At 41.7% G+C, this 14,053-nt stretch overlaps 2 protein-coding genes across 3 annotated transcripts in view; one reads left to right on the forward strand and one right to left on the reverse strand.

The window, feature by feature from the left end:
* The window catches only part of LOC121858220 (C-type lectin domain family 4 member G-like), a 20,503-nt gene continuing 6,450 nt past the window's right edge, over window positions 1-14,053 (forward strand). The window contains exon 1 of the mRNA XM_042354503.1: window positions 1-45. Coding sequence (XP_042210437.1) covers window positions 16-45 — 30 coding nt within the window. The 5' untranslated portion in view covers window positions 1-15. The remainder of the gene's footprint in view (window positions 46-14,053) is intronic.
* Window positions 3,231-14,053, reverse strand: part of LOC121858219 — a 26,923-nt gene continuing 16,100 nt past the window's right edge. Inside the window, exons 1-3 of one of the 2 annotated variants that reach the window (XM_042354502.1) lie at window positions 12,769-12,918; window positions 7,196-7,264; window positions 3,231-6,001 (exon numbers count right to left, since the gene is read on the reverse strand). In XM_042354502.1, coding sequence (XP_042210436.1) covers window positions 3,845-6,001; window positions 7,196-7,264; window positions 12,769-12,786 — 2,244 coding nt within the window. In that variant the 5' untranslated portion in view covers window positions 12,787-12,918 and the 3' untranslated portion in view covers window positions 3,231-3,844. Of the gene's footprint in view, window positions 6,002-7,195; window positions 7,265-12,768; window positions 12,919-14,053 lie in introns of those variants that run through there. The other variant, XM_042354501.1, reaches the window with a different exon arrangement.

Genomic DNA, 14,053 nt, shown 5'->3' on the forward strand with positions numbered 1-14,053 from the left:
CGAAGTGGACATGTGATGAAGACCAGGCTTCTTCTTAATGACGTGGTGAGTGTTTTGTTTAAGTGTGTTGTATGTTATTAGTGGAGGATTTTTTTTTTCCCGAGTGATACATGTGTGTCCGAGTGGCTGGGAACGTATCTCATTAAACCCCATGTTATAATGATCCCAATTTACAATATTTCAACCTGCTATGGGATTTTCAGGAAGCTAACCCCACCATACCAAATCTAACCAAACATCAAGGATGAAGTATGTTGGGCATACAGTATGGTAAGCACAGACCCTTTTTAATAGGTTAAGCTCAAGATCATAGTATAATACAGTAAATCTGGAATGAAGCACATCAAAACTGTCATGCCATTTTTCCTTATGACATCACCTTTTTTCCTCAAAGTGACATCAAAGATGAATTGTTGACAAAAATACATGAATGTCGAGAAACATGTACAGTACACATGTATCACAAATAAAATTTTCTGTAGGATTAAACTGTGGAAACCCATTGGGGTGCCACATGAAAAGTTTGACCTCAATTGGTAAAACATATACTACAGTAGGTCACAATGACCTACATGTACAATACAGTATTTTCAAATCGTCAAAATATACAGATGATTGCCTTGTTAAAGGTATTAAAAGACTGCTATTCCATATTGCAGAATCTATGCCTACCAAATTTCTATTTATCTCAAACTAACACTCGGCAGAATTCACCGCCAGAGACCCTGTATTGATTTTCCTATGCTGTACTGTCCTGTACTGCACTATATATCCTCCATCAGTTTAAAAACTCCTGCTTTTAGCCTTTGTTTTGTTTAAAAGATTTGTTAGATCTCTCCTTGAATTATTTGTTTAAAAAAGGACACCAATAAGTCCTGAGGCTTTTAGTTTGGTATATACTGGAAACAGTAAATATACTGTAAATAAAAAGGTATAAAAATTAAGCTGTCTGCACAGGATGGGAAAACTCTGTTGTAGGTACAGTACAGTACTGGTACTTGTAGCGCATTGTTACTATGATCACATGAATGGCTTTATTTTAGGCTGTGGTGACTGTTATAAGGTCAGGATGGTTGAGAGAGGGTATATTGAGATTAGGTAAGTCGTTGTTGAACTATTTAACCAGTTGACCAGAAAGTTTTAACATTTGTGGGTTGAGAATAAAGGAAAAATGTTTTGGACTGAAAGACTTCGTGCATTAGATCAGATATACCTTAATTTTCTCATAGTAAAAAAGACTACAGTATTTTATCCGTAGTATTCTGAAAATGTTAAAACAAATTATGTGTAGGTAGTACTTTTTATTATTTACATGTACATGTTGCAAAAAAAAACATTGGCAAGCATAACTGTTTAACAAATATAGCATCACCCAGATGAGCATAAAAATATACAAACAAGATCATTCATAAGTGACAATATTCATTTCAGAACTGTACAGTACTGTACTATTGTAATTATGAAAGATAGCATTATACAGGATATCTACTAAAGAAAGACCAAATGATTTCCTCGGTCACAAATTCTTAATCAAGTTTTTATATTATAAGTTCCTTAAATATATACAGTACAGTACTGAAAATCAACAATGGGAATACAGTACAGCAACAGTTGAGATTACTGCATAGGCAACATTGTAACAATTAGGCAAGCAAAATGTCATTACAACATAAACACATTTGAAAATAAGCACTACACTTTAAATATTTCACTGGTAAATTTTAGAAAAATGGAAAATGGAACCAATTTGCAACTTTCTTTTTCTTTCACTTAATTTATCTTAAAATTGTAGTAAAGTAAGTAACTGCAAAAAGAGCACAGTAACAAATTGGCAAGTGTTACTAAAGTTAACTGTCTCGTGTTCCTAAAGATATACAGTACAGTACAGTGGGGTATGCTATAACGAACGGATCCTACTACGAATATTCCTATAACGAACGGTTTTACCTATAAAATTGAGATTGCTATAACGAACGAAACTCCTACAACGAACATTATTTAGAAACTAAAATTCATTTTTTTTTCTTTTTTTTTACTAATTTATTGTTTTTTTATTACAAGTATTAATGATGTTCTTTATTTCAGGGCTTTAGATGCTTATTTATGCACTTTTTTACAATTTTTACAATTTTATATTATATTTTTCAGTGTTAAGTGGTTGTATTTGGGGGCCTGGAACGAATTAATCCTATAACGAACGAATGCTATAACGAACAAGGTTCTAGAACCAATTAGATTCGTTATAGCATACCCCACTGTACAGTACAATAGTAGTCCCTCGCCAACAACGGATTTTGGGTATCTACTGTTTTTACTCTGTGTACCATATCACCAACCACGGCATTGAGAGAGAATGGGCCTGTGTCCCCTTCTACCTTATAACAACCACCTCTCCCTCCACGTCATCCCCTCGTACTCAATGAAGATAAATACAGTGGGGTATGCTATAACGAACGTAATTGGTTCCAGAACCTCGTTCGTTATAGCATTCGTTCGTTATAGGATTAATCCGTTCCAGGCCCCCAAATACAACCACCTAACACTGAAAAAATTCTGTGGAAAATGTAAAAAATACGGTACTTTATCTTACCTTAGTGTTATTCAGCATGCAGGTACCCCTAAACACTGGCACATCACTATCACTTCCACTGGGAGTCTTGGCTTTAAGGTCCTCAAACAATTGTCTGGCCTTCTCACAAGTTATAGCTTCACTAATGTTACCACCTGCCATTTCTTTCTCCTTTATCCACACTAAGAGTAAATTTTCCATCTCTTCAATCACATTACACTTTGCTTTGCTAAGTCTAAAGATTCCCTTTGCCACTTGCACAGTTTTTAACTCCCCTTTATTCTTCAAAATCGTACATATAGTCGATTTAGCCATCCCATATTCATCACTAAGTTTCGCAATGCTTCTTCCATTCTCACGTTTCTTTATATTTTCTTTCTTAGTTTCAAGGGTTATTAGCTTTCTCACTCGCTTTGGACGACTCATTGTTACAATTGTATACTACTTGTATAACAAAATAGTTATACAAATAACGCGAATTTCCACATCAAAAGACGAAATTTCAACAATAACAGTGGTGCACTGGCTACACAATGAGACAAAGATGGCGCCTGACGCTCTTGTTGTGGGTCGCGGTACAACAATATTCATGCGCCAGGCGAAATAGTCCCGTATTCATCCGCGTTCGTTGTAGGAGTTGCGTTCGTTATAGCATTCTCAATTTTATAGGTAAAACCGTTCGTTATAGGAATATTCGTAGTAGGATCCGTTCGTTATAGCATACCCCACTGTACCCCTTATCATGTTAAATTTATATTACCATTTAATTTATATTATGTTATTTTATATGTATTTGACTCAAATTTAATGAAATATGTAATGCAGGTATTGTTTTGCGTAAAAACAGGCAACTTAGGCTTTGACAAGTGTTATCCGTGGACGAGGAACCTAATCCTCTATTTCCTGTACGGTAAGCCTTTAGTCTTACCAATCGCGGATTTACCAACCACGGGATTTTCCAGGAACCTAAACCCATCCATGGTTGGCAAGAGACTACTGCACACCAAAATCAACCCCCCTGATGAAAGACAACTACCAAAAAAAAAAATTAACATTAATAATCACTTGAAACATAATTTTACAGTGCGATACTGTACCTGTACTGTAAAAAATTCATGACTGCTCTTACCAGTTCACCTTTAAAAAGACGATTAATTTGGCATCAACTGGGTGGGTAGAGATTAGCTCAAACCTTAAAAGCAATGACGAGAGATCTTTGGAGCTTTTGCAAGGTTGAAAAATAAAGAGGAAATACTAAATAATAAGTCAAATTACTTATTTTCGATGCCATAAATACAAAGGAAGTGGGTTGAAGGCACTCCCTTTCAGTTCATGGGAATACAAGTCATCACTGATTGACTCATGGGAATATTCATCGTCCCATATTAACTCATCAGAATCTCTGTCATCCTCCATTGACCAGTAATGATGTTTATCAGAACCTGTAAATATCCCGTCAACAGGTATTTGAGTCTGAATAATCTTCTGGAGTGGAATTTTGTCTGAAGCTGGTCTGGGTACAGCAAGATCATAAACTGGCCTTGTATCAGCAATGGGTCTGGAAATTATAATGGGTTTATCAGAAAGTCTTTGAACTGCAGCGAGGGTTTCAATGGGCCTTATAACTGCAATGGGGTTATAAACAGGTCTTGGAACTGCAATGGGGTTATCAATTGGCCTTGGCACTGCAATGGGGTTATTAATTGGCCTTGGCACTGCAATGGGGTTATCAATTGGCCTTGGCACTGCAATGGGGTTATCAATTGGCCTTGGCACTGCAATTGGGTTATCAATTGGCCTTGGCACTGCAATGGGGTTATCAATTGGTCTTGGCACTGCAATGGGGTTAATAATTGGCTTTGAAACAGCAACAGGTCTTGGAAAAGAAGTATGGTTATCAGTGGGTTTTGGAATTGCAACAGGTCTTGGAATTGCAACAGGTCTTGGAAAAACAATACGGTTATCAGTGGGTCTTGGAACTACAATGGGATGAATGGGTTTTCGAAGTGCAGCAGGGGTTTCAATTTGTCTTATAACTGCTGTGGGGTTTGGAATTGATCTTGTGTCTGTAATTGGGTTTTCAGTTGGTTTTATAACTGCACTAGGGTTTTGACTTGGTCTCTGAAGTGCAATGGGATATTTGAAAGGTCTTGGAACCACTTCAGGGTACATAATTGGTCTGTGTTCTCCAATGGGACTTCCTGTTGGGACAGGGACTGCAGCAGGTTCTTGATCATTAACACATGGCCTTGGCTCTATGGCAGCAGGCCTGTTAACAGCAATGGGAGGGATTACCGCTGACTGTGTGGCAGTGGGTGCCAGTAATGGTCTTGTTAGAATGGATTTAATGCCCTCTGATGGCCAAGAGCTGGATATTGTGGGGGGGCCAATAAGGCTTTCATCTACATTCTGTTGTATTACAGGTCTGTCAGCAAGGACTGGAGTTACCTTTATTTCCCCAGGTAAGGTGGCAGGTTTAACTTGAGTACTCAACACACTAACAGCATCAACTCTATCATCTGCCCCTGCTGCCCAAGTCCAAGCACTTATAAAGTTCTTGAGAATATTCATATCTGGTGTATTTGATGAACGAGTAGAATTCTGAGCAACACGTGTTCTCTCCCATACTGCCTTGTACTTCAAAGCTGCTGCTTTGACCGATTCAGAATTCTGAATCTGGTCTGACATCTGGTTTACTAAAGGCATATAGACCATCCCAATTTCTGGCCACACATTGGTCACTTTCAAGTATGGAGCATCAAGTTGCATTGCTTCTTGATTCCAGATAGACATGTAGTTCAGTTTAGCTTCTTCTAAATGAGTGTCCTTCTGGGGGTTGTCAACCTCTTCTTGCGTCAGTGTACTTCTCAATGAGTATGGACCCGAGTTGGCATCTTGATCATCAAGAACATCGTCATCTACAATAATATGATGTACATATTCTAATCCCAATGTCGGTGGTTCACCAGCACTTTTTTCAGTGTCAGCTAAGGAAGGCATTACCTGCTGGGTGTCAACTAAAGGTGCCAATGAAGTTATTATTTCTGCACTGTTTGGTATGAGCGTAGTATCAACTGACAAATCTGATGTTTTTACCTCTGCACTGCTGCCTTCAGTTATCGTAACTACAGACCAGTCTGAAGATGTCATTTCCTTGACAATGTTTTGTGCAGGTGTAGTCTCAGCACCTTCAAATATGGTTGCCAACTTTTCTGTGCTGTTATCTACAGTTTCTGGGCTATCCTGCACAGACAAAGTACCAATAACTTGCTCCATGGAAGGTTGTGATCCTTGTTGCTTAGGTGTAACTGTCTGGGGAGATGAGTATGAGCCAAGGGTGGTGATGACCTCAACACTACTCATTGCTTCCTCCTCGGTCAGACTCGTCTCAGGAAAGGAGTCCAAATGAGCACTCAGGAAATGGTCTGGGGGCTGAAATAATAGTACTGTACAGTAATCTAAAAAGTACTGTAAGTATGGCACATTATGCTAAAAGCTTATCCTGTGTTTGGATTAACTTATCTGACCTTTTTTTTTCAAATATAATTTTAAGTACAAAAATACACAAAACATTCACACCCAACCACCTTCACTTTCCCTAACTGTAAAGTGAGGTGCAGTATCCATTCACAGCTAGGTGGTCTAGGGATATTCGTGGCATGAATCAGCAACCTTTATGACAAACAGTAAGTGCTGTGTCCACTTTGCAGCAGCACCCCAATTACTTATCTAATGTTAAAAACATAATAAAATTTGCCTTGATATGCAATTTTTGTCTTTATTTAATTCTTACTAATGCAGAGTTCCAGGGTGCAGCGACTGAGTAGATACAGTGCTCATCCCATCCTAAGGGTCTCTGGTTCATACTCAGGGCACCCTTAGTTAACCCAGTTGAGAATGGGTACCTGAATTTACAGTTAGGGAAGGGAAGGTTGAAAGCAGTATCCACACTGCCCAGAACAGGCTGTGCAACTTAGAGGAACCATTTTCATCACAGAAACAGACTGATACAAAGACATTTTCTCTCTTAAATGAACTAGGTACAGTAATTTTATCTATATTCAAAATGATATACAGGTACGGTCGGGGACAAAAGTTCACTCCCCTCGGTGATACTGAGTCACGGGAATGAGTCTCTGCACTGACTTACCCTGACTGTTGTATCTCGTTTAGGGTTGATGCTGCTTCATTTTGGGAGGGAGCGAACTTTTTACCCCGACTATACAGTAGGTGGTTAATCTTTTGATTACCCCAGGGAGTAGCAACCCTGCCTTACCAGCCCAGAGGGTGTTTGGAAGTTCTACATAGAATGCTCAGTTCCCACACTGTACAAGTAATAGGAACGGGTTATCGGAATCCCATACTGTACCATCAGGTAATCACGACTAACTCAAACAGGTGTGGAAAAATAGCCATAAAAAGGTGGTGATGATGATTATGAAGCAGTGTGTGTGTAACTGTCGAGGTTCTTTAATGAGTTTCAATTGTAATTTCATTATGTTATGTATCTATTTACTGAGGCCACATAGAAATCACTGTGTCTGTAATAGTTCCTGAATAGAATTTTGGAATTAAAATTGAAACTAAACAGAAGGATTGTGGGTGTAGTGATACTAGACAACTCACCGTGAAGATGGTGACGGGGATCTTGGCGGCCACCACTGGCCGCGCCAACACAGCTGCCACCCACATTACCTGTACCAATGCTCACATTAATAATAATGTATTCACAACTCTTTCTTTTTTGGGGGTTTAGGTTAGGTTAGGTTATGTGAATGACTTTTTCCTGTGACTTTTTTCCTAGATTTGGTCAACTTTCGTATTGTGGTTTTTTATGCTTTTCTAATTGTTTCTTAACACCTTGGTTGGTAGAGTGGTCTGAGAAATTATTCTACTGGGGTTTCAACACAGAAGGGTGGTATTGTGACAACTAATGGTTTATACCAGGAGTGCTACTGCAGAAGTAAACGATTTAAACAATCGACATTCTTCACAAAGTTTTCTCCGTATCTCTTTTTCGAAGCCTGCAACTGGTCATGACAAATTTTGCAGCCTGTGTTTTATTTCTGTTGAGCTGTAATTAATCTAAAATCTGAAATATTTACATCCCCACAAAAAACTATGAAACCAGTGTTGTACATCTGAAACTGGAGGACTAGAAACATTAACAATCTTTTCAGGACAAACCAACAGACAAACAAGGGTAACAGAATACTATATGACTCATTTGTTGGGACAATCAATGTTAATGTTCTGTGTATTTAATCTTGAGTCATTAATACACCCCGGCTGTCTATAATACAGTACAGTTTTAACGGCCAAGATGTTAGATGACCATTCCATTATGGAGTCAGTTCCTTTATCTCTCTAAATTAACTGAAGGATTAGAAAATCTAGCACCAGAATTTGGCAGTGAGAAGTGTAAGTGTTATTGGGTATGCAGGGGCAGATCCAGGGTGGACCCTGGGTCCACATCCTCCTTTTCATCAGAAAATCCCAATACTTTTTCTTTAATGCAGTATTTTACTCAGGTGTTTTTGTATAGTAAAAAGTAATAACTATCGACCTCAGAATATCTCTTAATATCAATTGTACATCGCTTCAAAATGCCCTTTATATTGGTCAGATTTAAAAAAAAATTCTGGGGGCTTACAGTGCCCCCCTAACCCGCCAGCTGGAGGGCAGGCACACTGTGCTCACCATGTTTCTCCACCCACAACTTCTTGGACCTCCCCTTTTGATATTCCTGGATTCTACCCTGGTATGGTAGGGTACATTATGGGGAGTAAAGACAGCTAGGATTAGCAAGCAATAAATAGATTTTTAGAACATCAGCCACTTCATCCGGGAAAGTAGATACAGCACACTACAGTTTACATTTTGCAAACCTGAACTTTAGTAAATTTTGGCAAAAACAAAATATATCCGTGGCTCTTCAAGAATGTCTTCAGAGAGCTGTTCGTGGCTTAGATTTAAACAAATCATGATGAGCGGATATTTCTTAGGTCAGTGACAAGCTAGTTTACCTCATGAATTCGGAAAGGTTCGAGGTTTCCCGTGAACTCATAATGTGAGAAAACCTTACTACGTGATTTTCTATTGAGTTACTTCTGCCGATGTGAAACAAAAGACAAATTGAACCGGAACTGCTCCGTCTTTCTTGTATGTTGCTGACATCATCAAGATGCCCAGCTCAAAAAAGGTTTTTACCACTGTCAGTCTGCCAACAAGGGAAATGTCCCCCAAAATTACTACCTCTCTCACACAATACTGTGTGTACACAGGTGGCAGATCCAGGAATATAAAAAAGGGGGTGGTTGTTCAAAAAAGTTGTGGATAGGGGAACATGGCGAACACAGAGGACTCAGAACTGTACCTCCGCGAGGCAAGATCTTCTCTGCTCCTGAGGTACTACGTGAACCAGACGGTGAGGCTGACCTGTGACCAGGCGAAGGTTGTAAGACTGTATCCAGTCACATGCCCTTCGCCCAAGCAACTAAACCTCCTTGTCTAAGGAAGTTTTTTGACTCCTTATGAATCAGGGGGGTTACAAGGTGTCGTCCACAGACCAGTGAGTGGTGGCCTTATCGTCACCTTCGCGGAATGGGGACAGGCCCAGCAAATAGCCAACATAACAAATTAACGGGATCAAGATGCTAGTGGAAGTTCACACAGAGGATAACTTGGTGTTGGGAGTCATCTCCCACACTGAGATAGAACACCTTGAAAAAGAAGAACTGGCCGAGCTGATCAGACACCAGCTCGCAATAGTACGGAAGCTGACCAGCGTAACTGCACTGGTTGATTACCCAAAGAATCTACCAAGCACCGTATTGCTGGGATGGGAGAACATCCCAGTAAGACCGTATGAAAGAAGACCAAGAGGGTGCTACAAATGCCAGAGGTATGGCCATCTGGCAGGGAAGTGTCGAGCTCGGGCGGTCTGTTGCAGTTGCAGGACACCCGGGCACCAGCACACCAACTGCTCAGCGGCTGCCAAGATATGCGCGGCTTGTGGTGGCCCTCACTCCTCCTCCAACCGGGAGTATCCCAAGTGGAGGGAGGAGTGTAGGGTGGCTAAGCTGCGAAGCAAGAAAAAACTGAGCTACAAGGAGAGCTTGAAGACCGAAGAAAAGAAGAATCAAGACCCCAACCAGACCACAGAAAAGAAAAATCAAGACCCCAAGAAGACCACAGAAAAGAAGCCAGAATCAAACAAAACCGAAGAAAAGACAAAGAGGCCAGATTCAGTAACATTAAAAAGATCAGCGTTTATTAGACTTTTACGAGTATATGCCAGAACAAGACCAAGAAGAAGAATGGAAATTTAAAAGAATAAGAACAAACGAAAGAACTCCAAAAAAAACGACTTAGAAAAAAAGCAGCTTCAGCCAAAATAGCCAAAAGGCGAAGTGGCCAGTAATCCCCAAACAAGCCAAGAACACAGAGCGCCCCCCCCCCAAGAATAATCCGACCAATATCATGGACATTTTGAGGCCATTTTAAAGTCACGCGCACTTGATATTAAAAAAAAATATTCTGAGGTCAACAATAAATACTTTTACTATACAAAAACGCCTAAGTACAATACTGCTTTTAAAAAAGTATAGAAATTTTCTGGTGTAAAGGGGGGGGGGGGTCCGGACCCCAGGACCCCCCCTGGTATATGTGATTCATCTACCCTCATGTTAGTATCCTCCAACTCCAGTTAAGAAATGTACACTTTGCAAAATCTCGAGAAAAATGTATGCAAAGTTGCCTCCTGGCAAACCATGAATTCAAACTTAATAATAAACGTAATTTAGCACTATACCAGAACGTATTTGTAAACAAGTAAACAAAAAGAAACACTCGTCTCCTGAAGCGATACAACAAGAACGTGAAGAGCGGTCTGTGGTTACAGACTAGCCATCACTGCTCCCATTACCAACGCGGGGGATTGGGCCACCACGCCTCGCTAGGCTAGGTGCGGCCCAGTTGATGCAAGCGCTGGATACGTGGTGTAGGAGCCTCCACCCTGGCCTTATGATGCCTGAAACCTGCCCCAGCCCCTGAAGGATATGACAAGACGACAAAGCGGCCGCTAACGTCCTCTCTATAATGTTCTCAGGCACTAAAGATTTACCAGTACATATTTCCCTTGTTTACTAATTGCGAGTTACACATAATAACTCACAAAGGTTTCAGGGCACGCTGCCAGGTCTTTAGTCAGCAGGAGGTCGTATTTCAAGGTGAGGGCCTAGCAAACGGGGTTTGTTGCGGAGGGTGGTGGCGTGTAACCAGTTTATCGGTCGTGCACTGGTGAATCACGCGAGGAACACTGATGCAGGTGTGACTGACGTTTGTATTGATGTGTACACGAGTTATACACACAAACACACACACACAAACCTGTACTTTACTTTATCCTCTTCGCCACTGTATTTCAAAAGGGAATATGTAAGAGGAACAGATTTATACACCCATGATCACCTCCACATACTCCGTCTTAGAACGAGTTTATTGAGTCTCGCAGATGCTCCACACATAAACATTAACCTGTAATTCATCAACATTACAAGGGACGTCATTATAAGAAAAAATCGCGTCTTGGATTTCTTTGTGTCACAGCCACGCTCGTATGATTATTTCACCATATAACTTAAGCCCATCACTTCGGCAAACTATACACTACGACACGTCCTATTGAGCAGAGCCTCGCATCGTGTCAGGCAAGAGGCCGTATCTTTTTCTTTTCTTTTTAAGAGGCCTTTTTTTTTTTTTTTTTAGAGAGAGAGAGAGAGAGAGAGAGAGAGAGAGAGAGAGAGAGAAAAGGGACTGGGGGTGGTGAAAGAAGATTCGAGGTGGTGGGAGGAAGTTATAGTTCGGAAATTGAAGAAATTTAGGAGGAGGTAGGAGAGGGCGGACTGACCGCCCTGCTGTAAGTTAGCTAAGATAATAGTGTGTTGGATTGTGTCATGGGTTAGTTATTGTCTGTTGACACAGGCACTCTCCAGGAGGGGGGGGTTGAGGTATATTCCTGGCTTATTCAAGGACTGTGGCGTGTCCTTGGCTGTACATGGTGGAGGGGACAAGGACGTGTCCTTGGTTGTATAGGATGAAGGAGAGGGGTTCTTGGTTGTGTAGGATGAAGGGGCGTGTCCTTGGCTGTGTAGGGCGTGTCCTTGGTTGTGTAGGTGAAGAGGTGTCCTGGTTGTGTAGGCTGAAGGGGGCGTGTCCTTGGTTGTGTAGGTGAAGGAGGGTGTCCCTGGTTCTGAAGGGGGTTGTGTAGGTCCTGGTTGTGTAGGCTGAAGGGGCGTGTCCCTGGTTGTGTAGGCTGAAGGGGGCGTGTCCCTGGTTGTGTAGGCTGAAGGGGCGTGTCCATGGCTGTGTAGGCTGAAGGGGGCGTGTCCCTGGTTGTGTAGGCTGAAGGAGGCGTGTCCCTGGTTGTGTAGACTGAAAGGAGCGTGTCCCTGACTGTGTAGGCTGGAGGGAGCGTGTCCCTAATTGGGAAGAACGAAGGGGGCGTGTCTGGGACGATATACCTAGTTGTACAGAAAACCCCGTCGAGTGGTGCTGTGATGGATGCGTTTGTGTAAGCGGCAGATGACTGTATCTGAGGCAGTGCTGTGTGGGAGCATATCTACAGTACAGTATGTAGGAGAAGAGGATTGTGTCTATGCTTTGGGTAGTGAACGGGTGTCTGACAGCCCAGAACAGATTAAGGATATTTTGGGACACTTCCAGTATCACTCTAACAATAATTCTTTAACAAGACACATAAATCATCGACTGACTGTCTTTTGCCACGATTAAGTCTTCCACTGTGACAGCAAGGCGTGGTAAAAGTGACAAGCAAGACGTGATAAACGTGAGAGCAAGTTGTGGTAGATGTGAGACTAAGTAGTATTATATGTGAGTGCAAGCAGTCGTCAAAATTGTTCTCTAAATTAGGCGTAACACTCAGTAAAAAATAACATTCACCAATCTTACTCATAAAACAACAAAATCATACTTGAACTACAAATCTTTTCAATACAATCAAAGAAAAAATGTCATCATCAAAAGAAAAAAAATCGGTCAGGAACAATAAACATCAACCCAGATTAGGCGATTTCACTTTATGACTCAAATTGTGGAGAGGACGAGAGGTAATGACTAGGACCCTCAGGAGGTAGCGACATACAGTGACTGGGGGGAAGGTAACAGACTAACAGTACCTGTGTTAAGTGTAGCATGATGCGGCAGATTTGGGGGAAGGTATAGATGAGGGAGGGAGGGAGCGCTCTTCTCTTCTGTCGCCTCTTCCTGGTGATGAGCGACGGATGTGACCTCAACCCAGGACTCGCTTAGACTGCCCGCCAAACTTACCAACTTGCGGGACCTGTACCCCTGACCAGCTCCCTGCCCCCCCACTACACCTGATGCCGCCCCAGCACCTCCCCCATAAACATCCTTAGGCCTTCGGCAACAGCTCTCCCAAATATGACCCCTTCTTCCTTTAGAACTTTATGACCCTCTCCATCAAACCTCTTCACAGGCACCGACTCCTGACCATCATTTGCCTCTAACAAATACAACATCAGTTTACCTGAGGTCTCATGTCTTTCCCACCTCCCTGCTTATAAATATTCTTCTGTTTTTTCTTTTTTTTTGCCAATATTGTATCAACCCGTCGTAAGTTTAAACAGTTAGGTGTGGTGGTAAATGGTTAGTCATGTCAAGCCTAGGGGGTAAATGGCGAAAAAAAGGTTAAAAATCCCTGTATTAATAAATGAACTAGCCCACATCTTGTGCGTGTACCCTTGAACACCAAAAATGTCACTGGTGGTGGTGGTGGTGGTAGCTGCTGTTCCAGGTGATGTTCTTTCGAGATAATTACACGTCTTGGTTCACATCGTCTTAACTGTTTCACCGTGGCACCTCCGGATCCTGAGAGAATTTCGTTGGGTGTGCAAAGAGAGATTCAGGCACCAATCATGCTACTCGTTACACCCAGGCAGATGTATGACTTGTCCGTGGAACATCAGTTATGGTAACCGTGCCTGCATGGGTTTGTTACCTGAAGGTGGTGTCTAAATAAGTTCATGGAGATCAAAGTGACGTAGCGAGGGTCTATGAACAGTGTCCTGAGATCATGTAAACAAGTGATTGCTTGCTTGCCACTCCACCCACGATCCAAGAGGCGCACACCAGGAGATTAACCGCCCTTACGCTACCTAGGGTTAAAGAGAGAGATCGCACACAAGAAGGAAGGAGGGCAGCAGTGTGGGCGAGAACCGACCCCCACACACTTACAGGTTAACGCCCGCCGCAGCCTCCGCCGCCCGCGCTTTCTCCCAACACAGTGGGAAATAATATCACGCGCTTCACATTCTTATCTACGCTACACTGTCTCCGCTACACTTATCTCCGCTACACTGTCTCCTCCTACACTCGAGTCAGCTACACAACACTATTTGAACTGTTTCTTACAATTGTGTTCATACTGAATTTATGCCAAAG

This window comes from Homarus americanus, unplaced genomic scaffold, assembly GCF_018991925.1.
Source record: "Homarus americanus isolate GMGI-L3 unplaced genomic scaffold, GMGI_Hamer_2.0 scaffold57980, whole genome shotgun sequence".
NCBI classification, from domain to species: Eukaryota; Metazoa; Arthropoda; class Malacostraca; order Decapoda; family Nephropidae; genus Homarus; species Homarus americanus.